Source organism: Poeciliopsis prolifica, unplaced genomic scaffold, assembly GCF_027474105.1.
Source record: "Poeciliopsis prolifica strain line A6 unplaced genomic scaffold, Auburn_PproV2 SCAFFOLD013, whole genome shotgun sequence".
In the NCBI taxonomy this organism is placed as follows: Eukaryota; Metazoa; Chordata; class Actinopteri; order Cyprinodontiformes; family Poeciliidae; genus Poeciliopsis; species Poeciliopsis prolifica.
The window spans coordinates 8,872,188-8,896,756 of NW_026562388.1; the positions used below are offsets into that span (position 1 = coordinate 8,872,188).

Here is a 24,569-nt window from a genome sequence, read left to right on the forward strand (position 1 = left end):
CATATAAATTCTCTGAATTAGCCGAGCACTTCCACTGCCAGGAAGTTCATAAAAAAATGTCCTTTTATTGTCTTACACCAGGCAACAGCAATATTTACAATCCAACCAGCCTTTGTTGCTCTTGTTCCTACCAAATGAATTCTGTCTATACCTCCAAAACCTCCTTGACCATTTTGAAACTCAGAAGTACCTTTTATATTTACATCTAAAATAATTTTATTCAAACAAGAAGTTTGTTTCTGTGAGACAAATCTCAAAAGACAAGACAAAGGACAAGAATATTAGATAAGACGACTTTTTTTCTCTCTCCCTCTCTCTCTCTTTTTTTTTTTTACATTTCAGCAAACATATAGCATGTCAAATCTTTTCTACAATTCTGATTAAAGGTAAACCCTATACTGGAATTCCAGTCAAATGTTTTCATCTCCAAACTCCCTATTTTACCTGACTAAAGATTCCAGGATTCATTGCAATAAACTGGCAATGAATTTATGATAGATTGTTGTCAGGAGTTAAATATTAATAGTACACTGTAAAAGGGTGGGACATTTGCATAAAATATTTAAAAAAGATGAGAAAGAACAGATGGAGGCTATTTCTTAATACTCTTCCATCTTTAACAGGGTGTAAAGATGTTAAAAGGTACTATAACAAGTACCTATTATAAATTATGACTAATAATTTGTAATTATTTGCAATAATTACAAGTGTTATTTATTTGTAATTGTTTTGGTTTAGATTATTAAGAACAAATTTGGGTGTGTTCTTCAAAATTTTAATCGTTATGTTTACATTGTGCCTCTCTAGGAGACCAGATACAAAGACGCAAGCGAGGCTTTTGACAGCGGTGTCGACGGCCTGACTGCTGATACCAGCTCCCCCTCACAGGTGTCCAGCCTCCTGTGGTTCCCCGGAGCCTCCAGAGCTCAGTCGTCAGGAGCCCTTCACCAGACAACCAGCGACGCTGTCCGTCAGAACATCTACGAAAACTTCATGAGAGAGCTCGAGACAGGAACCGGAACAGGAGGGGGTGATAGGAGAGACCCATCAACCGGAACGGAAGAAGACGGAAGCAGCAGCGAGTCGGCCGAGGGCTCCATGGAGGAGCTGGACCTTTTATTTGAGAAGGAGCAGGGAGTGGTCAGAAGGGCGGGATGGCTGTCCTTCAAGCCCCTCGTTACCCTGCATAAGGACAGGAAGCTGGAGCTTGTGACCCGACGCAAATGGAAGCACTACTGGGTGACTCTGAAAGGTAAGCCTCAAACTTGTGAGTTTTAACTTAATGCTGAAAACGTGAGTTGGGAGAAGCTGAAGAGATTATTCTAATATCCTTTCTCAAATGTTGCTTAGCTAAGCACAAAAGATTCCTGTTTGCTCTCAATCAGGGTTTTTACTCTCAATCCAGATCAGTGAGTCACAGTTGACTTAAAGTAACTTTTACTGTAAATGCTTTCAGGAGAATTATGTTGATGCTTTAGGCCACCGGGATAAAATCATTCAACAAAATATATGTGTGCTCTTACTGATGATTGAGAAAAAATCTTTTAGGAAATGAGAGCGTGTCAACAAAGCTTATTTTGTTATTGTCTAACCTTGTATTCCTTTAAGAAAGGTTCTCTAGACTTTGGCAAATGCAAAGAGTTCGCTGAACATCTTCCCCTTCTTTTCCCCAGGGTGCACATTGTTATTCTATGAAACGTACGGGAAGGGCTCTACGGAGCAGGAACTGTCACCCCGCTACGCCCTCTTAGCTGAGGACAGTGTCGTCCAGGCTGTCCCAGAACACCCTAAGAGGGAGAACGTCTTTTGTTTGAGTAATTCATTTGGAGATGTCTACTTGTTTCAGGTAAACCCTTAACTTTTAGTCAGTACTACGTGTGTGTGCTATTTTACAGGAGCGCAACAGAGACATACATTTACAACAGCTTCCTGCTTCCTGTGACTTTAGGTCACTGATACAGAAACTAGCCAGCTTTAGATTTTCTTCACTCAGTTTAAATGTATACTGAGTGAAATATTATTGTTAAAACTCTTAACAATAAGAGTGTTCTTATTGTTAACTTGTTGCTACTTAGATGAGTGAAATTTGGTGATTTCACTGAAATATGGAGTTTATAGCTTCCTGACCTGACAGTTGACCAGTCTCCCTCAAAATTGACCTTTTGCACCGGTAGATTTCTCAGTGCATTGGTGATCTTCTCAAAGTGCATTTATACTAGGTTGCAAATGCATTAGAGTATATGAAAATTGGATTATGAGTTAAGTTATTGTCATTCAATTGATTTCTGAGCCAAAACTTTGTCTGCCGGACATGTTATTTCAGTAAAATTACAGGGTACATTTATGCTGATGCTTTTTGATACTGGTGCCATTTATCAATCAGTCATCCAGTGATCCTTCACAGCCTATCTTGGACTCATTTTTTTAAGTAATGTAGTCAATAATGCACTAGCCTTGCTGCAACATTTATTATCCTGCTAGTTTTGAACCTTGTCGCTAGACTGAACGTCAGCCTTAAAGCCTCATCACATCCCCTTCTCTTTGGTCATCTCAGGCCAGCAACCAGACAGATCTGGAGAACTGGGTAACAGCCATCCATTCAGCCAGCGCCTCGCTGCTTGCTAAGCGGCAGGGAAAGGAGGACACGGTGCGTCTGCTGCGGAACCAGGTACGCACGCTGCTGCAGAAAATAGACATGGATGGAAAGATGAAGAAGATGGCCGAGCTCCAGCTGACTGTAGTCAGTGACCCCAAAAACCGCAAAGCTATTGAGAACCAGGTGAGTTGAGAGGAAAATATAAAAAGAACTTTAAAATGTCCATTTATGAGAATGAATCAGCCTGCGTAGGCGAGGATGCAGGTTAATTTTGGCACATTTCAAAAACCTTTAGCGTGCTACGGTGCCCGAGTGTGTGCTCTACTTATTTTTCCTGATTTGGCGACTGTGGCGACAGGTCTGTGCGCTTAATTTTAGTCTGTGGGTGGTTAAAGTGGCCTGGATGCATCAGTCCCCAAATGCATAGCCAGGTGCTCTGGGGAGCTGCTTGTTCCTGGAGCATCAGATTGGGATTCCAGATGTTTTTTTTGGTAATAGGCTCTCAACATGCATTATCCTATTCCTCCTCCTCGAACAGCCTGAAGGGGGAAATCCAAAGCACTCATTGCTGTGCTGTAGCCTACATACAGCAGATTACAGCAAGGCAGAAAAATGCCCACAGTTTAACTAAAAGCCTAATTCTTTTTACAAGAAACTACTTTTAGGTGAGGAGTCAGGCTGCTTGTTTCCACAACTTGCAAGTCGTGTCAAATGACTGAGATTCTGCATCATTTCTGCAGATAAAAAAGAAAAAAGGCAAAACGAAGTCTCATAGTTATCATAATATGAATAAAAATCTAATCTTGCATGATACATTCTCAACAGCTCACTGCAGGCATAACCATTAGAGATGCCACCAAGCTGCCTGCGCTCACGTCTGTTTCCAATTAGCCAGCATGCCACCGCAGAGAGACAAGCCAGAGTTGGAGTGAATGATAGGGTCAGAAGTGGTACAGGACAGGACTCTGATAAAGGCGCCTCGAGGCTGATAATAAATTTAAGTTTCAGCAGGGTTGTCGAGCACCGACAGGGCACCACTTTGATGTCCCTTCCCACCCCCACACCCATGTCTGCTCCAATCAGTACCAGCAGACGTTGTTTGATGTTGCCCTTGCCCACCCCAGCACCCCCAACACACAAACAGACAAATGCCCATATGCACTTACACACCGTGTGATCAGGTTTCACTAATAGAATATTAATGCATTCAGGCTTTTGCAGATATTAAAGCAGAGAACAAGAAAAGTCAAACATCTGGTTAGAGAAAACGTTTTCCAGACTGAGGTTCAAGTGTTGGGTCAGTAATCACTTCTGAAAGAAAGCCAGGCGGGCTTAAACTTAAATCAAATCTTCTTCATTCATGAAGAAAAAAAAAAAACTCTAGCAAACAGTCTTCATGTAATCCACTCTTTACACAAATCATCTATGAAATTTTAGTCACAGAACATTTCAAGAAAAAAATGACTTTTTTTTTTTCCTAAATTGGCAATCAGATCTGTTTTGTTTTTAAATTTGTGCCACACATATGTAAATAAATGGCTAAATTTGAAGCGGTCTCAGCCGATCTAAACAGGTGTGGGCTTGAGTGCCACCATCCAGGTACTTTTGAATGCATCTCTGCTGCAGCACATCTGAATCCATTGGAGGGTTAATAACCCAGACCTTTGCAAATGTTGCTGACATGCCAAGGAGGTAATGCAGACTTTTATTTGTGCAGTTTTGGAGCAGAGAGGCATCCAGATGTTGGAGAAGTGGAATTGCTGATTGACATTAATTTGAGCGTACTGGAAATTAAAGTTTAAAAAAAGTATTTAAAAAATCAGAAAACTGCAACATCAGTTTTATAAACACTTTTCTCTGACACCCCTAAATAATTCCACTGCAACCAGCTGCAGTCAAATCACCAATTAAAAAAACAACAACTTCTAATTATTTTATTGCAACAGTTTTTTTAGGGCCTCTCCTTATATGGGAGAGTTTGTCAAAAGAACAACTATTAATCTTGGACCTTACAGATCTCATCTTTCCTTTTCTATCTTCTTAAATCTAGTCACTGTTCTTTTTCAGAAATTGAAAAAGAAAAGCTATTTTCAATTTCTGTATGTCTAAAACATAGCTAAGTAAAATCACCAGGTTAAACATATATTTTTGTGAAATCCACTTGCCTTATAGCTATTAAAATCTACGATTTCCTACATATTGAGACCACCTTAACTATCCACAGGAAAAAAAAGCAGACCTTTCACCACAGTTGACAAGTGGGATACATAAATCTGGTCCTCAGTGACCAAGTATTTTGCCAGATGTAGTATATTTTCAACAAGACGAATTCACAGGGTAAGCTGGTCTTCCTGGCCTACTTGTTAACTGTGCCCACCTGCACAGCCACATAATTGTTCAGAGTGTATTAGCCGCACAGTAATTTCACCACAAGGCCTTTGTTTAAGATGTTTGTTTTAGGTGTTCATAATATACCACCCTTTGGCCCTGTTCACAGTTTGCTCCTAATCCTGTTGAATGCGTGTTGATGTGAGCAAAACCCTAATGGGACATTGCCGTGGGTCCATTATAGTAAATGAAGTCATAGCACAGACGAGACCTATTAAATCCAGTTGTTATGGGGGGTTGTTTTAGCTTGAGTGTTCTCGTTAAACCAGTCTCTAGCCAACAAAATGAGCACTTTCCTATAGCTAAAATAACATAACTGTATACTGGCAGTGTGGTGGAAGTTTATATGCGTGGTCTGTTCAACATCCCCATGGTTCTCAAGACATAAAATGTGCATTTGGGTTTGCTGCGCACATAGAAACGCCTCTCTGTGAAATATGCAGTCATTTGTCACCAGCAAACCTCCACCAAGACATGGTGTTGCCCTCCACCAGCATCTGCAAGCTATTACACTTTAAACTAAAACACTTGCCTGACCCTGCATGTCTTTTGATCCCCGAATCCCCCCCTTCCCCAAAAGCACTCCTTGTTAAGTCATCACCCAAAGAAGTAATTCACATAAATCAAAATGTAAGCATTGTTGGGTTTTTTTTCCCTCTTTGCCATCAGATTCAGCAGTGGGAGCAGAACTTGGAGAGATTCAACATGGACCTCTTCAGAATGCGCTGCTACCTTGCTAGTCTTCAGGGGGAGAACTGCCAAATCCGAAGAGTCTGCTTGCCATCGCCAGCCGTCCAACCAAGTCCACTCTGGGACGCCTTGGGGTTTTCTCTGTGTCCTCTTTCCATGCACTGGTGAGGAAGATGACCTCAGAATAGAGACAGACCTTTTGTTGACTCTAGTCCTGATTTCGTACATCGCTTCAGATCTGTTCCAGGGACGAGGCCACAGCCAGAAGGCGTTCGTTGTCGGTGACTTGTGGCCAGCGAAAGAGAAGCATTTTCTCCTCCCTTAAAGGCCTGGACAACCTGACGAAACGGGGCCGGGACAAGAGACCCTCTGTAGCACAGGTATTATTCATCACAAAGACATATTTTAAACGTAATTGTCAATTGTGTGACACCGTCACATTTTCTGTAAGTCTTCCACTTAAAAGTTGCATCAAGCCTTTGAGTAACACTTTTACATTATCTTGCGAAAGTTTGGACACTTCTTCATTTTGTAACATTCAAACCACAAACTGAGTGGTTTGCTGCTCATTTGAGGATTGGTAGAAACTCTGCACTTGGGTTTCTTATGTATGAAATGTTCTGGCCAAAAGAAAGTTCTTGCTATTGCTCATAAAAGAACAGTTTCTCCATTCTTGCATGTAATGAAAAGACAGTACACTGAATAGTTTAAAAAGTAATGAAGCATTTTAGGATGATCTGCGATCAATCATCACAGGTTTGAGATAATTAATCGTTCCACCTTATTTGTTCAGGAGAAGAATTTCACAAGTATGACCTCAGAGTACTAGCATGTAGAATTGATGTGTGGACAAAGTGCATGTATACATACTGGAGCACATGCTCTCGAGTCAGCCCTTCTATTTAAGTTGTATCTATTTGTTATGAAAACAACCTGAAACCATGTTGCTCTTTTGCTTACTTGCATGTATTTCTGCAGCATCTTCAGCACATTTTCAGCCCCCCCATGTGGCAGTTTATTAATGAAGAGCACATAGGCTCGCATCTCTCCTCGCTTCTTTCTGAGTCTGAGAGCAAACCTCTCATCAGCATGAACACACGGGAACATTTCTTACCCAGGTGCAGATGGGGAAGTCTATCCTCTCAGGTTAGTAATTAGAGTTGCGCAGGCTGCCTATTTCTCAGTGCTAAATCAGTTATAAATCCTCCACTTGGCGCCCTCAGGGCCATGGACAACACTGAGGAAACACTTATTTACTCAAGCGTTTCAGCGGAGAAGAGTTGGGGTACATCAGAATGCCAAGACCTCAATATTTTTTTGAGCTAACAGGACAAGTTAATTATAATCTTTAGGTGAACCCGTACTCCTTACAGCTTGCGTAACGTTCCCTGTCCTCTTTTGCTCCCTCTCATCTATCCCACCACCTGCTGTTTGATATTTATGTTTATGCATTTGTGCGTGTCTGTCAGCATCGAGGTACACTTCCCCCTGTGTTGTTATTTTTCCATGGATATCCTACCGCCAAGCTTAATGAGGCGCACTTCCATTTTGCTGTGCAGATGGCCACGGTGGCGCTGTAACACACAGATGAATTATTAAAAGCTGTGTGTGTGGTCGAAGACATTCTCTGCTCTCTATGGTTGGCATAAAGAAGCTTAATGTTATTTATCATAGCTTCATAAACGTCGTGGTCAAGGATTCAAATCTGATTTGTAGATGAGATTAAAGCTCTGGAACCACTTGTGAAGATACAATTTCTTTTAACATTAAAAGAAATGTTCTCCCATTTTATTACCAAGCACTTTGATTTTAATGTCAAAGTGCGAGCATTAAAATGTCTTGTTTTATTGCTGCAGTATATTGAAGTCATGAGTGTTGTTGACCAAGTGGGCAATATCACTCAGACAGAGCCTATAACAACAACCAGTACAGTCTCTCTTTTTACTGAGAATGTCTGTGTAAAAAGTACACTTATATTTTAATTACCAAATTTCTCATGGATTTCAGTTGTATTTTGCACTCCACAATAATAGTAGTGTCCTCTTATGTTTCAGTCTGAACTATAAAACTCCTGCTACATTTTTGCAGTTTTTAAGGTTTAATTTGTTGCCAGTAAATGTCAGTACAGCACTTTGAATGGTTTTCAGAATGCTGAGTTTCATATTTACATTTATTTTGCATGACAAAGATGAGTCTATTTTTATTTTTTATTTTTGGATTTGAACTGAGACTGTATGATGAGACAAACTCTCCAGAACATATTTAACTTATTTTCTGACTGTTTTTGTGAGATTTTGCTGCTTTTCTTGTCCTAAATCAAACATTGTCATTTTACTCTTTACTTCTCCGTCATCTGCATAGGTAATCACTAGAATCTTGTGTTTTCTCTCGCTTTCCCTCTCATCATCTTTCTCCCCACCCCCGTTTCCAGCCCAATTCTCTAACACAAACAGTTCCTCAGAGCATAAACAGAGCGTTACCCAGCAGTCCTTCTCTGACAATTTCCATACTGACTCATGTATGTTGACTAAGCCTAAATCCCATTTACCACAGCAACGCTCTGCTCCAGAGCCTTGCCCTGAAGTCACGCTTTTGCCCCTTCCGCCGTTCTTTCTTGTTGGTTACTGTTCCCTCGTCCATCTTAGCAGTGCTACAGTAGGGAGCTGGCCGTCGGTCGGCTGTGGGAAATAGGCCAAAGTCTGAGGATTTGTGGGAGCATTGGTAAATCTTTCTAAAATTAGATAGTTTACGGCGAAGCGGCACCGTTCATTGCCAGGTTATAAATGTACGCATGCTGAGAGGGAAGAGGAGATGTAAGAAGAGGCCTCCTGCTACCATTACAGGGACTTGAAAGCTTTCTCTTGGATTGTTTTTGTACCCAAGTAACTTCTTGGCATTGAGTGTCACTTTCATATCAGTTTTAACAGTAGTGTGCATGCTATGACAGAGGGAGTTTAAGGTAATGGATTTGCTACTTGTTTCTTTGTCACTACAGAAACAAGTAGCAAATCTCATTTGCGACAAGATTCGCAAACAAATCTTGCATAAAGCAAGCAATATTTCTTGTTGGGGAATTTCTAGCAGACAAAAAAAGTTATGAAAATATTTCCACATGTCACAGTATTTATTCAAATTCAACTATGTTTAATCAACAGCAAGCAACAAAATAAAACCGTTTTTTTAAACAACTAACAAGGTCATATACTGCACATATTATATCCAAGGGGACAAAGGAGCTTATTTTGACTAAACATTTGAAGGGATGTTTTAACATTTTGTCTAGAACTACTCTTCTAGGTGAAAGGTCAAATATGAGTTGTCTGCTTCCACTATAAACCCCACAGTTTCAACAACACCATGAATTGGTAAAAGGTAATTGGTTAAAGAAGCCGGAGTCAGTCAAGAAGCAGTCCCGAAGGGGAGAAATAGTGAGGATGGTTGTCCTCTCCTCTCATCTGCTATTGGACCATTTTCCTCTTTCATCTCTCTGCAATTGCTCAGCAGCCAACCCCTGTCTTCACACACACATCACATTTCCACCATGCTCCCTTCAAAGGCTAGTTTGGAAGCAGAATCAAAGTGCTGTTCTCTCCATGAGTAGTTTTTAATTAACTACCTAACTACCAGTGCTGTGTGTGCCTATTATTGTGTTACTGATGCCAAGGCTTTATGAGTCAGTCAGCATGGTGCCCTTCTGTCTGTGCTTTCTGACCATCCCTTCTTTTGATATTTCAGGTCTTTGAGAGCGATGCTGGAGGTCAGACATGCATCCTGCCCCCTAGAAGTACAGAGGTGAGTCAGAAAATGTATCAATACCACCCCACCCCCCACCCCCCCCCCACCCCCCCACCCAAAACACACACGCACACACATACACACACACACATAGCCTTAGTGCATCCACTAAGGTTTCTGGTTTTGATTGCAGGCTGTGTGAAGATATTTTTACACACAAGGTGTTTGCATGATTGAGGGGATTAGAAACCATGCGTGGGTCTGAGTACGTATGTTACTTATTGAGGTTCAAAGCAGAGACTCCTTTCATCTTTATCTGTAGGTGTCTGCCAGATAAACACAGCAGATCTAACAGAAGAAGTTCAACATAGCCAAACCAGCGCCCTCTTAAACTCTGTTGTTTGTATATATATATTGTTTTATATGTATATAACTCAGAGCGTTGAGTGTTTGACAATGTGTCAATCTGTGGTGATAGGAACATCAGTCATTAAAGATTATCTTGGGATTTCATAATTGGATCATTTCTAAATGATGTGGGCTGCACAGTGGTGCTGTTGCACTGTTGCCTGACTTGGGTTTGACTCTTGACCTGGGATCAGGATTCAAACCCAGGACCTTTTTTGTGCTCACAAAGCATGATGTAGCATGGGCTCTCTAACAATAGAAATGTACAAATTGGTGAAACCAATGTGTCTCAATACTTCAGATTGTCTTGATTTGGAGGATATCCTTCACGGGTGTCAAACTCCAGTCCTCAAGGGCCACTGTCCTGCAGTTTTTAGAGGTGCCACAGGTATAAAACACTGGAATGAAATGGCTTAATTACCTCCTCTTTGTGTGGATAAGTTTTCCAGAGCCTTGGTAATTACCTAATTATCCTATACAGGTTTGTGCATCAGAGGCACATCTAAAGGTTGCAGGGCTGTGGCCCAACAGGACTGGAGTTTGACACCTGTCATTATACAGGTCTTAGCAGCATTAATACTGTACGTGGTTCAACATTGGAGCAACAACTGAGATGTCTGTGTTCCATCAAGTTATTGTGCTTTAAGTAATAGGTTGATGGCATATACTGTGGAGTGGTTTTGCAGAATTTCGAAAACATAAATTATGGAATTCTGGATCAAAAATGTATGTTTTGCAAAATTTACGTTGTGTGCAGAGTGAATGGCACAGTTTGCAAACTTGCTATAAATTAAACTTGTATGTTTCCGGTGACCTCAGAAAGCTATAGAGTATCTGTCATGAGGAAATAACTCTTACAGTAATGCATAATAGATACTTTCAGGCCTGGAAGGATTGGTGTCATGGAGATCATGAGTTAACTCACTGGATGCTCTGATTCATAGTAGGAGTCTGTGGTCAATGTGGCAAGTGTTGAAACTGGCCTCATTTAGGGTCTAGAAAGAGACTGATCAGGAAGTGGTTTAGGAAAACAATAAAGGCTTTCATTAGCTCTGAGCTTTAATGTTGACTTTAATGGTCTGGCTTCCGGTTTTAGTTAAGCATTTTAACTTATCTCACATTTCCATATACCAGTATGGAAAATCTAAATCTTACAATGAAATATAAAATCATGTTTAAATCTCAGGGTATTATTTTTTGATATGTTTGCAGCTGTGTTTTCGCAGTGTGAGAAAAAAAAAAGATTTAACACATTTGAGCAAGTCATTTCTTAATGACTTTGTGTCTTGGTGTACTACTCTGTGCTTAAATTCCACTAAAAAGTCATCATCTTCCAATAAACCCGTTTTTCAGTAAGGGGAACTTGTGTTGGTGTGAGCAAGTGTCCAAGCTCCATTGTTACTTAAATGGTTTCTCACAGAGCCGACAAGATATTCCAGCAGGCCGTGGATGTGCAGTTACTGTTTCGCTGTAGCTTGAAAGAAAGAAGCGAGCAACTCCATGTGATGGGTCTGTCAGCTCTGCTGCCGACTGTCCTTATTGAGAGGTTAAAACTTATCTGACTGAGATAGTTTTGCTCCTGAAATCCACCCTCCACCCACTCGTGCTGTCTGTGAATTGATATGCTGTGACTGCATAAAAAATGATAGGTTTGACAGCTAGCACCACTTCAGAAAGTTACTTTAAACTTAAAAGGTATTTACATCCATTGCCTTTCTAAAATAATAATCCCTTGATCTTTTTCGTGTTTTGTCATTTTGTAATGACAAATATAGTTTATTTAGACCTTATATGATGAACTGTCCAGTGTATAATTGTGACATTTTACAAATAAAGGTTTCAAGCACAATTAGTTGTCTTTCCTAATTATCTCCAGCAGGTTTTCTTCTGTATTTAGCGCCATTCACCTTCACATCAACTGTGATCCCTGGTAGAGAAAAGCATCCCCACAGCATGATGATATTCAGAGCTCTGAATTTTGTTTTATGACCTTAATCTGAGCGTTGCTCCTGACTTGTGGTGTGTTCATCTAATCTACATGATGCTGTTTGTTAGTGAACATTTGTTAGTTCCCAATAGGTCTGCAGATAATAGATATATTTAAATTTGACTCATGCTATCACTGATTTACTGGTAAGATCAAAAATGTTTTTTTTTTTTACAAGAAATACCAATACTGTACATTGTAGCATGAGGTTTCTAAAGAAAAAAAAAGTGAAAAGTTTTGAAGGATCTGAATACTTTAAGTGAGCATCCATATATCTATTGTTTTACAAGTACAGAGTCAACCATTTTCTCTCTCTGTTTCTCAGTGGCTGGTTCCCAAACTGAATTAAAAGCAGCTGGACAGATTGTTTTTCTTTTCTTCCCTGGCTCTTGACCAGTGTCCCATCACCTCCATCCATGACATACTGATCCTCTTTGGCTGTCGTTGCCTCTCGGCACACACCACTAACTCCAAATGCACACATGCTGCTTTAAATCCTAAATTCTGGCAAAGACATTGTCAGAAACATCCAAAGCGTTTTCTGGGTGGCCACTGAAATCACTAAATCCAAGAAATAAGGTGGAATAAGGAAGTTTGGGGGAAGCTTTTGGGAAATGAAGAGTAAACTTTTAAGAACTGTAAAAGATAAAAGTTGCTTTTTTGAGGTCCACTTGTACTCAGCGCTGTAATGCTGCTCAGGCTGCTCAGGTTCAGCGTCTGTAGCGCCCGTTACTCTTTGACTGGCTGACTAGGAAATAAACTCCACACTAGAATTGAAACACTGCATCCTCACACACTGCACAGAGCACCTGTTGAAGTCCACCTTCAAGGTGGGGCCTCCTGCTAATATTTGGCCGCCATTCATTGAAACAGGCAACCTTCGGCCTGCTCTCTAACCATGAATGAGCGTACAGTGTTAGTCAGCTGTTGGTCAAGCTGCCATTGGAAACCACATTTCTGGGTGGATGTATGTTTCTGGTAACACATGCGAGGTCGTGATGGGAACCATGTTGCAGTGACGCAGAGCTTGCTCATCCTTTGTCACCACATTTCACCTCACATCACATTGCAAAGAAATCACTAGTGAATCTTGATATGTTCCCTCTTTACGACAGGTGGGGGGGATTTCATTCATGCACAAGCTTCTAAGTTGTCATTTAGCCCGAAAAGGAGACAAATGTTTGTATGTTGATGTTTCTTGAAAGAGCATGTGTGTGTTAGTGAAGCCACACACAAACACAGAGATGTGAATCAGAGATGTTTGCTTGTCCCTTTAGGCGATTTGTCTAGCAGGGGGAAAAAGGTCTTTTTCCTCTTGAACTGATTCATCAGACCAAGCAAGCTGCATATGAAATTGACAGACCTCACATACATTGGATAAAAAAATTAAAATAAACCTCAGTCACATACACATCACTCTCCATTTATTGGTCCCATAATGCGTTTGCAATTATCCCCCCTCACTGGTATGTTTCGGTCTAACTTGATATTGTCTGTATATTTGGTGCAGAGCCTTTCCACATGATCTATGGCCGTAATAATTGTGGCTTTAAGCTGCGATTGTGGTGCCGGCCCCCGACTCCACGACGCAGCAGTGGTGTTTTTTTTTCCCTCCAGAGACACAAAGTCTCAACCAAAAGCCCCAAATGGCTGCCTGAGAGGCCGAGCAGCGGGCTAACCCCCCACCTTAATACCCAACTCAGTCCTTGCTCCTAATGCCACAAATACTGCAGCTTGTAATTACCTCCAAGATCTTGGAATCATTTCCAAGCACATTGTCAATTAACATTATGAGCCTTGCAAAAGTATTTATACACCCTTGAACAGTTTCACATTTTTCATCTTTAAACCACAAACTTGAATGTATTTTATAGGGAGTTTTTTTATTATTATTTTTATTATTGATGGACCAACACAAAATATTGCAAGGAAAAGAAACGTGTGCAATCTTGCAACATTTTGTTTATACAGATAAAATCTGAAGAATGTAGCATGCCATTGTATTCTGTTCCCCTGAATCACTCCTGAAAATAAAAAAAGAAACCATTTTACTGAAGTTACAGCTGCAGGGCTGTGTCTCTACATCTTTTGCATTTTATAGATTGAAATTTTACACCCTATTTTTGTGGCTCCAGCTTTATATTTGGGGTTGTTTGGCTGAAAGGCAAACCTCTATTATGGTCTCCGTTCTTTTGCAGTCTCCAATGTATTTTCTTCCATTGGAAGATGTGAAATACTGTGGTGTATTTCACATCTCTGCCATCTTTCATGGTCGACACGTTAGTTTTTCAGGTATTTATTAAAAATATTTAGGAAACATGTTTTTTTTTTTAATCTTCTACTGTTCAATTATACCCATACTTCCTGCCTACAACATATGGGTATGATTACTTTATAGCACATTGAGCCTATATCTGATGTCACCACCAGCCAGTTTGGACTTTGTCAATCATCTTGAGTACAGAGCTATAATCATGACTATAATGTGTAGCAACTGCCATCTATGGATGTTAAATGAATTTCTGAAAACCTAATTGTTGGACATCTTTACTCTACTGCTTGATCCAGAGCCAAGCATTCAGACTAATGGAGCTGTATTGATTTGTGTGCTTTGACTCACAGTCACTCCCTCCTCGTTTACCTTTTGTATCTCGTGTTTATCCCTTTATACTTCCTCTCTTTCTAATGCTGCTTATTCTCTTCACTCTGCTTATCCCTTTTGGGACTTACCTTCATTTTTTACACCCTTTTTGTCAACAGAAGCTCAACATGTTGACCAGCATCTACTCCATGTCGCCACCCGACGGGGGCATCTGGGACAACGTCGACGCTGCCTCAGACATGCTGACATGCATGCGCATGCCAGACGGTCTGACGGTCCAGCTTTCCATCAGAAAACACCAGACAGCCGCCGACCTTCTTTGTGCAGCCTGCAAGGTTGGTTTTCAAAGAAATGACATGTCGCCAGAGTGAGAGGACAATATTTCTGACAGCTGAGGGGGAAAAAAAGTGAAGAGAAGGAGTGAAGAAGAAGGAGTGAGGTCATTTGGATTTCATTGTGTAGTGTAGGAATTCATGCAAACGTAATAGGGAAATATTATATTTTGAAGTCATGCAAGCTTTAAATATTGAAAGTATGAAGCATAAATAAATCATATGTGGTTGCTAAATTGTTTTCAAAGCAGTCAAGTCTTGTCAAAAGCACTTTCTGAGCCATTGGTTCTCAAAAAAAAAGCCATGTTGACCGTGTGTCAACATGTTTTGCAATATAAAGTGCAACATAAAGTGTGTACAATATATGGATTATGACGCATCATCCAGATCCTCAGTGTTCGGGGAATTTATTGAATGGATGTCTGACCGTTCATTGGAAGAAAGGAAAAAGGTTGTGGCGGCTTTTCTAAAATAAATTTGATAAATGTGGGTGAGCTAGCACAGATGGCACAAGTGAAAAGTGAACTGCCAGACCACCTGTTTGTGAAAGTTTATCAACTAAAACAGAAGCGCTGTGTTTTACATTACAATCCTTTTTATGTCCCGTGTCCGTACAAAACGCCTGCTGATGTTTTGCAGGTTGAGTTAAATCAGCATAGTGCTCTTGCTTTGCTTAATTAAATATATTTTTCTCTATCTAAGGTAAATGAAGGAAATGGTCTTTCAGTTCAGCTACTTTCTTTATCAGTACTTTAACCTCCATTCCAACCACAGCATGATGCTCAAAATATGACTTAGTAAGCTGTTCATTTCAAAACTGATTGTTTGAGTGACCTGACAGATGGCGTCCTCCGTATAAAGCTTTTTACAGCTATTTTACTATAGTGTAGTTAAAACCTCGCTAGTAAAATATAATTTTGTGGAAAATAGCAAGAATTACACAATCACTGCTAATGTTATAAAGTAAGTGATGCACATGTAGGAGGAAAATGTTGATGTATTCCTGCACACAACAGATTAACAATGGCGGTCACAATGACAGCAACATCAGAATGCTACCAGATTTTTTGTATTTTTTCTCAAAGTAATTTACTGGTGTGGTATATTCCAGGTACTCTGCTCGATTCAGAGCTTCCAGGTCCCTACATAAAATGCCAGTTTTATGTAGTGACCTGAAGTATGTGCTGGAAACCCTATTATCACTGTGTTATCACTAGTTAGCATTTTTCATTCATGCTTATTCCATATTTTGTATTTTATTCATGGCAACGAATATAGTTATTATGACCAACAAGCCTTAACACAGCTCAGTCAAATTGTAAAAATTGTTTGGTCTTTAAGCAAACAGACATTTAAACTTTATCAGAGTTGAGTCACAGCTTCTGAAGCTTCTGCAGCAGTATTTGAAGTTGCATTGTGGAGGAGTTGTTTAGTTTCTGACTTTGTGCTGCTCCCTGTGAATGACTGCGCAAACGTTGACACATTCACGCCCAATATACGAGCAATAGCTTGGGCAATGCATCTTTCTGTCTTTGACACGTGAAAAGTTGGTAAATAATTTACACCTCTGCTGCACAGCAGCTGCCCAGCTAAGTACTGGTGCATGAAATATGCCACATTATTGTGTTCATGCAGGCAGCTGAACATTAAAGGGCCTCTTGTGTAAACAGGTGAAGCAGCTGGACCCGGGTTTGCACTGCATCCGGCTATACAAACAAGCAGGGCAGAATATGGAAGTTCGATACCTTGCTCCTGGCGAGCTTCTCCGCGACGTGGTGAGCAGGACATGCACGCACTGTCTGAAGAACACAAATAACTCTTTATTATTCTGGCGTTTTTATTGTGTATTGATGTTATTTTCTATCTCGCCGTAGGTGTGGGATCAGCTGGAGGTGGTCTCTGCTAATGTATTTGCGCTGCACATGAGAAGGCCGAGCAGCTCCGTCGACTTTGGTGAGCCAGCTTGTGGACAAATTAATGCTTAATTAAAATGACGTTTATTCATGCCTCATAAGTTTTATTCAAATCATCTTCTTTTGAACAATTTTGTATTTCAATCCTCAGGATTTGCCATAACAGGACACATTGACAGTCAGAGGAACAGCAGGATTTTTGTGAGCGAAGTTCTCTCTGATGGGCTGGCTTTCAGTGAAGGTGGCAGTTTCTCACTTTCCCTCGAGTTTAAATTATGTCGCAGGTGCTCCGTAGGCCTCTTTTCCCTGAAACACACCTGCGTTTGCATGCAGGTCTCCGTCCAGGCGACGAGATCCTAGTGGTGAATGGCCAGAGTGTGTCTGCTCTGAACCTGGCCTTAATCCAGACTCTGTTTTCTGAACGGACCCTGCACCTGAGGCTTCGGCGGGATGACCCCACGCCATCAGCTCGGACGTCGGACTGCCCTGCTCCTTTGGGCAAACGCAGCCAGGAGGTCCGCAGCAAGCATCACCGAGCCAAGTCCTCTTCAGGTGCATTCATTTTTCCACATTTGAGCTGTGTCTCCTTACATTAAACACTGGGACAATACGTTTCACTGATTATGGAAATAATTTTGCAGCTTAATCTGTTTTTGTGATCAAGGTTCTTTTCTCTTCCTGCATTTTTACATCTTCTGTTTATGTGCATGTAAGTTTATGCAAATGGAAAATTTCTGCTCTGCTGCCCACATTGACTGTCATGCCTGAGACTGTAGGTAGTTTTGACACTGAAGCCACAAGTTTACCAGCTCACTTCTGTTTTAGTTAAGATCTCCACTTCCTCACAATCAGCCTTCTTCACAGAGGAAAAGCTGAAAGAGAAATGCAAAAAGAAGAAGTTTAGATGAAGCTTAGCAGTTTTACTTGAATCGGAGGTAGAGAAAAGGCTTTGGCTGCAAGAGGCTCATAATCTCCATGAGTGTATGGTGTCCTGTCAGGCCGGTTTAATCTCCGGTGGATGCGAGGTGACAGAGGCGAACGGTAAGGTCATCTATCACACCACACAAGCATGATACCAGGCAGGCAAAGCTTTTCACTGAAACTAAAGGGGAAAAATATGTTGTTCTAGTTGCCATTAACTTGTGAACTTAATATTATATGTTTATGATATAAACTTTGCCCCTCTTGATGCATTTTTTTCCCCAAATCTTAAAAGGTTGCCACAGTTTCCCTCATTTAGAATCTACAGAGGATTTTGTGCTGCACATAAACAAAAAGCTTCAGTTTCAGTGAAAGTATTAATTATCATCTTAATTATAGCAATTCATTAGCGTTTCTTCCAGCATAGACATAATTGAAGACAAAGGGATTAATGACTTGAAGGCCTCATTATGGCAGTTTTAAGTGATCAAAGCGCATGCAGTTTTTGTTCTTTGGCCCTAGAGGGCATCTGCTCCAAGACAGGGCTGAGGAAAAGAGAGAAAAAGAGAGAGGAGAGGAGAGGAGAGGAGAGGAGAGGAGAGGAGAGGAGAGGAGAGGAGAGGAGAGGAGAGGAGGAGAGGAGAGGAGAGGAGAGGAGAGAGAGGAGAGGAGAGGAGAGGAGAGGAGAGGAGAGGAGAGGAGAGGAGAGGAATTGTTCTATCACAGGAATTACAAAAAGCCTTTGTTTTCGCTGAAAGAAAACAAAGGCTTCCGTTTTATTTTTAGAGACCCTGATGCACAAAATAAAAGATGAGAGAGATGGAAGTTGATTATATCTTTACAAAATCTGCTCCAGCAGTAAAAGATTTGTTGACAGTGATTGCAGGCTTTAAAAAAAAACTTTTTTTCTTTTGTTTCCTGCTGTTACTTTGGCCCGTCTCCCAGGCTACAATCACAGTTTATGTGCTTTATCTGCCAACTGCTCGAGAGTTTGTCCTTGAGATGTTGGATCTCAAAACACTCACTTTCCTCTTTTCTAACCCCATCATCCTGCGATCAACAGTAATATGCAAATAAACATGTTATCTAGAAGAAGGTTTATCTTTTTATCTTTAAATAGGATTAGTAGTATCTTCAAGTAGTAAAAACTGAAAGTCATATACATTCGCTACACACAGATTTGAAGGTTATACTTCTCCTAATTTTGATGATTATGGCTTACAGTTAATGAAAATTAAAATTACATTTTTCTGATTATTTTAATATTGCATGTAGGCAAAAAATGTTAATCGTTGTACAGAAATGTAATGTTATGACACAATCGTGGAAATTATTAAGCAGGCAGGTATTGACACTCTACACAGAACTGTACTCCAAGAAAAGGTCATTGCTAAAGTAGCAAACCATTCAGAGACCAATGGATCCTAGCATATTTAGCGTCCAGTAAGCTTTAATGGAAAGCTTAGTAGAAGGATGAAGTGCAGCAGAAAAAAAGGGCACAGGTGTAACTGCATCCTTCAGAAGATTGTGAAACAAAGTCCAGTCAAGAGTTTAGAGAAGATTTGTTAGAAATGGACTCCAGCTGGGGCCAATACTTCACCTTTCTTCTCCTGAATAACTAGAGGTAATTGTCTCTATTCAGAAACTCCCATGTGTGTCCTCCTTGGCACATCTCTGTGAATGTGTGCCCCATTTGTGGTATGAGGTCTTTTGAAGTTTCAGGCATCAACGTTGGTTTAAAAATGCAACAAACCAGCGTTGTTTTTGTGGTTTGGTAGGAGGAGCTGAAGCAGAAAAAGCACAATAGTTTAAATGAAACAGCTGTGTGATAACCTTTCTGCTGCTCCTTTTCTCCAGATGTGTTTGCTGCAGCAGACAATGGAGGATCCCTACTCGTAGGCCTGGAGAATGATCACTCCCACTGTGCCCACAGGCTCGTTCAACACAGCAAGGTAGGATGGGCTTGATTTGGTATGTTGTACCTTCTCCATCTTTCCTGGACTGTGTGTGTGTGTGTGGGGGGGGGGGGGGGGGGTGTGTGTGTGTGTGTGTGTGTGAGTGTGAGTGTCTGTGTGTGGAAGGGAAGAAGGTAAAAGAACCATACACGTCGCTTTGAGCCTGCGCCCACTTGTGTGGCAGCTGTGGGGCCATCACAAAGCAGACTGGCACCAATCCGTAGCATTACCATAATTAGGATCCTCCGTCATAGCCACCGGTATAAACACAGCTTATTACTGTCACACAGACAGGAGAGGAGGCTGTTTTGCTCTCCCACTGCCTCAGGCGCACATACACACATGAAGATGAACACATGTGAGAGGAAGGCCTGCGAGAGTCTTTATTTTGTGTGGTAATTAATCGAAGCAGACTGGTTTTCCTCACCAGTTGTTCCTTAATTTGTCTTAAAGAGTTTTGGCTTTGGTCCAGTGCACTGCAGATTATGTGACCAAATCATTTTATAGGAGTTCTATCTATCTATCTTTTTTTTTTTTTTTAGGTAATTATTTAATAACATTTGGTGAATTCTGATGCCTATTTTTGTTTGATCATGTTTTTTTTTGTAAATTGCTTTTTATTGAAGTCAGTAAGCGTGAGCTTGCCCCCTTGGGAGTTGTTCTTTTTTTTCCCCTCTGCGACGTTCAAATGTAACGTGCTAAAATCTGTACAGCAGTGTTTATTGAGAGCACTAATGAGTGTGTGTGGTCACTGGAAAAAAAGCCACGTTTTAACGATGTAGACATGGCTCAGTGCCTGAAAGCTTATGAGCGCGTACGTTCATGCATATTCACCTTCACTCTGCTCACATTTTACATCCTACCAGACAAAGCCGAGTACTGTGATTGTTGTTGCAGTCGTGTTTGGCTAATTTCCTCGTTGTGTAATCTGTGCTAAACGTGAAGGGATTCCTATTTACTGCAGGGACTTTTAGACAGAGATTTTGTGCCAAATATCTGGAAAGCTTCCCTAATTGCTGCTTGCCTAATTGCCTGTGCGAAAAAACAAAACAAAACAAAAAAAAAAAAACGCCACCCAGCGTTTGACCTGAGGTCAGCCACGAGGAAGCCTGGAGAGAACAAGCTTCTTCTTCTCTTTTCTTATTGTTTGCCCAGCGACATGAGTCAGTCCTACTGTGCTGGGATCTGCACTGCACCACTTCTGCTGCTCAGCTCCCTGCCGGTTGTGTTTTTACTGGGGAATGAATGGAATATAGGTGTGTGTGGGTGCAGGAAGGAGGCCCTGCGATGTGTGTCACTTGCGTCACTGAGGCACAAAAGGAGACAAATGCCACTTTTTTGATCAGCTATGTCAGGCACTGTGATGGGAATTTAAAAATAAATGGAGATAAAACACAGGGCAAGCTATTGCTGCTAGTAAATCACATTTTTGCTTTCATGCAGAGCTGGATTTAATCACAGTGCAGCCGTCTGCTCATTCTCCACAGCAGAGAGAGAGAAAAATTGAGTCACGGGTAGAAAATCGTCCCCGCATCAGCAAATGGCTTTGTGCCTGCCTGCACGATGTAAAAGTCAAGGCAGAAAGATGGAGGAGAAGGACGGATTTCAAGTCTCTTGTCGCATCTTGTAATCAGCGGCCTCATTAGAGAGCGACCACCTTTGATTAATTGGTCGGCTGCATTGCAGTTTGCTCTAACATAAGAGAGATCTTGACGTGTCTGTTCTCGTTGTAGGTGTCGTTTACCATCACTGTAATCCATGTGTTGGTATTACAAAGTGAAACATTTGGATTGAGAGCACTATAGCAAACAGTTTAACACATAGATGTGGTTCCGTTGTGAGCTGAACCAATTGATTGTTGATGCCAGCCAAAGTGGTCCTGGATTACTCCCACAGGACACCTCAAGCTAAACTGGTTTGTTATGGATAGAGGGCGGAAAGATGCTGAGAGGCAAAATTAAAACAGAAAATGTTTCTTTCCCTATGTGTTTCCTTATTCCTCTAAATCTAGACATAGCTGAACATTGACTAGGGCTGGTGTAATAAATTTGAGTAAATATATGCTTTATTAAGAACGTTTCACAAAAAAAAAAAAAAAAAAAAAAAAAACCCTAAAACACAATAGGATTATGTATAATAAAAACATAGACTTAAGAAAGAAAGACAAATTCTATATGGTTTACATAGGCATCTCGCTTGCACTCAGCTGCTTAACAAACATCCAGCTTATAGTTTGTCAACTGGACTTTCAAAAAATCAATAGTTAAAAAGAAATTAATAAACAAGATGGCATGTTAGTTTCCACATCATGACTGTCTGTGTATTTTTGTGACCAGAACTATTCTCAAATGGTCAAATTTATCTTTTTGAAATTGTGAGAAACTGAGTAATTAAACTGAACTCTGTCATGTTGGAACTGAATCAGTGTCATCTCTGTTGACAGCTCCAAAGTCTGTGTGTTCTCCTTGAAAGCTCCCAATCTTTCACATCTCACATCAATATCACTTGGTTTTTATATTTCCATCAACGCAACATTAATCGTCTCCATCTCTCCCTTTCCCCTCAGCTCCCTCTACTCTTTCCCATGGCATTATTACATGCCGTATTGATTATTACAATTCTCTTTTTTTTGATCACCCTCAAAAATCCCTCCAGGAGCTCCAAATGGTCCAGGAATCAGCTGCTTGAAGCATCTTGATTTTATTATAACACCCCAGTTTTACTGGAGCTTCGTTGGCTCCCAGTAAAAGTTCAGAGTGAAATTCTAAATTCTTATGTTAACATTCAAGGTTATCCAACACTTCCCCCCTCTCCTTTTCTTGGTTTATCTGACCTCCTTCATGTTCCCACTTCCTCTCCCTTCCTCAGTTTCTCATCTTCTATCCATCTCACTGTTCACTCTGCTCGCCTCGGTACCATGAGGAGCAGAATTGCTCCCTAACTCTGGAATTATCTCCTACCAAAGAAATCTGCAACGTTGATACTCTTCCCCGATTTCAATTTAGATTTAAAACCTGCCTATTTAAGACTGCCTACTCATTGTGATACGTATCATGTTTCTTTATGTTTTTTTTGTTGTTTATTTTTACTCTGTTTGTGTTATGAAAAACCCGAGTCATGTTTTATTACTATCATCACATTATGAAGGCATCGTCAGTAAAGCCAGAGCGCTCAGCAAAGTTCACAGAATTGTAGAAGACATGAACTTGTTGCTCTGCTGCACGATTAAAGACGTCAGGCGGCACAACCTCATTAGACAGATCCGTTTCTGGGACTGTTTTGAATACAAGAAATTCATGTCTATTTACAGTTCTTTGACAGGTTTCTTAGATGTGTTAAAATGTTGGTGCCACTTTTGCACAGAAGTCTCACAAACAAAAACGTAATGTTTTGCTCACTTTAGTTTATGAGGTTTTGTATGTCATTTTACTCATAGTTTGCGTAATATCGTTACCACTGTCCTGTTCTTGTTCCTCCAGCCTGACATTGTGAAATTCGACATTCCCATCTTGATTTAAGCTATAGGTTATACAGCGAACAGACATATTAAGCTTCTTTGCATTCGTCCAGACTAGACATTTCCGTAAGAGCATTTAAATGGACTTATAAAGAGGAACCATAGGTGGAGTTGTGCTCTGCCTGCCTACCAGAGTGGAGATTTAGCTTCACTCATCTCATTTACACACTCATGTTATTAGGCTTTGTATAAAACAGGCATACACACACTCGGATGGTTCCAACATTTCTGGTTCCCACCTTCTTGCAATATCATTTCCCCCACCCTTTTTGATTGTGTTCCTTTTCTACTCCTCTTGGTGAACAAGAGGACCTTGAAGTGTTGGTTTCAAAAATGTGTAAACTTTAACTTCAAAAGTTATGCCTTCAAAAGTTATATGTGCCTTCTTGATGCGTCGTTTTAAACTCGAGAGATTTTTCTTGTGTGTGTGTTTGAGCCTGTGGAGCAGGAGGAGCGAATCATTTGAAGATGTGCGTTTGTATTATGATTAAGCCCATCAGCCGCCATCTGGTCATGAGCAGGCTAATAATCAGGGCTTAGTGCTGGCAGTCCAGTTAATGCGAGCCTCCTCTTGTCAGTCTACCCATCTGTAAACAAGACAGCGCTAAAAACTTACTGTAGGAACCCACATGGTTCAGAGGGAGCTGTGCCGACTGCAGGCCTGACCATGAACGATGAAGACCTTCAGCCGTCCATGTACCTCACCACATTATTTGAGGTCTTCATGCAGGACCAGTCACCGGCCCATACCTTGTGCTCCCTGTTTGCCATGTGCTGGTTCTGGCCATCCGGCTCTGAACCCGAGGAGAACGACGTGAATCTGGGGTCTGCTCTACTGGGTTTGGGGCGTCTCATCAAAAGCAAGGTGGCGTGTCTGGCAGAGGACGTTTCTGCTTGTCTGCAATGCCAGAGAGGGTCCAAACAGGCGGTAACTATGTGCAATAGATTTAACGATAGTAATGATTTGTGTCATAATTGTATCTAAATTAGTCATGGTTTTATAAAGACATGATTAAAATATGCAGAAATTATTATTACAGGAGTCCAGATTGTTTGCTTCCAGCACTATTAGTATCTTAATAGTATTATAGTAATAGTAGCAATATTCTTTCCTTCTTTTTCCCATAAATTTTAAATGTTTTATGTAGTGCAATATATCTGTTTTTAAACTATAAAGCATTGTTTTAGGAATGCTGTGTGCAAATAATGCACAATTCAGACTAAGTCTGCATGATTTTAGGAAAATGTGTCATTATTGTGGAGTCTTGCATTTTTAGCCCTGAAAGACTTTTCTGAATTCTGGATTCTGAATGCAATGCAAAACTGCTTTGAAAATGACCTAACATAACCTAACAAAATATAATTAGTGACGAGATTTTTACTGACAAACAAGAGACAGAAAAACTAGGATTGTCGTCTTTGGAAATGTTTGGAACAACACAAAGTATTCACTGAGCATATATTTTATTTATTTATTTATTTGCTTTCATTTTAGTTTTCCCGTAAACAGAATCACAAACACACA

At 40.6% G+C, this 24,569-nt stretch overlaps 1 protein-coding gene across 1 annotated transcript in view; it reads left to right on the plus strand.

Annotated features, from left to right (window-relative positions):
* The window catches only part of tiam2a (TIAM Rac1 associated GEF 2a), a 73,527-nt gene that overhangs the window by 30,194 nt on the left and 18,764 nt on the right, over positions 1-24,569 (plus strand). The window contains 13 exon segments of the mRNA XM_055038167.1: positions 808-1,252; positions 1,674-1,846; positions 2,555-2,779; positions 5,654-5,726; positions 5,729-5,838; positions 5,911-6,054; positions 9,410-9,466; positions 14,565-14,741; positions 16,409-16,513; positions 16,613-16,691; positions 16,803-16,892; positions 16,985-17,203; positions 19,430-19,524. Of these exon segments, the coding sequence (XP_054894142.1) occupies positions 808-1,252; positions 1,674-1,846; positions 2,555-2,779; positions 5,654-5,726; positions 5,729-5,838; positions 5,911-6,054; positions 9,410-9,466; positions 14,565-14,741; positions 16,409-16,513; positions 16,613-16,691; positions 16,803-16,892; positions 16,985-17,203; positions 19,430-19,524 (1,992 nt within the window).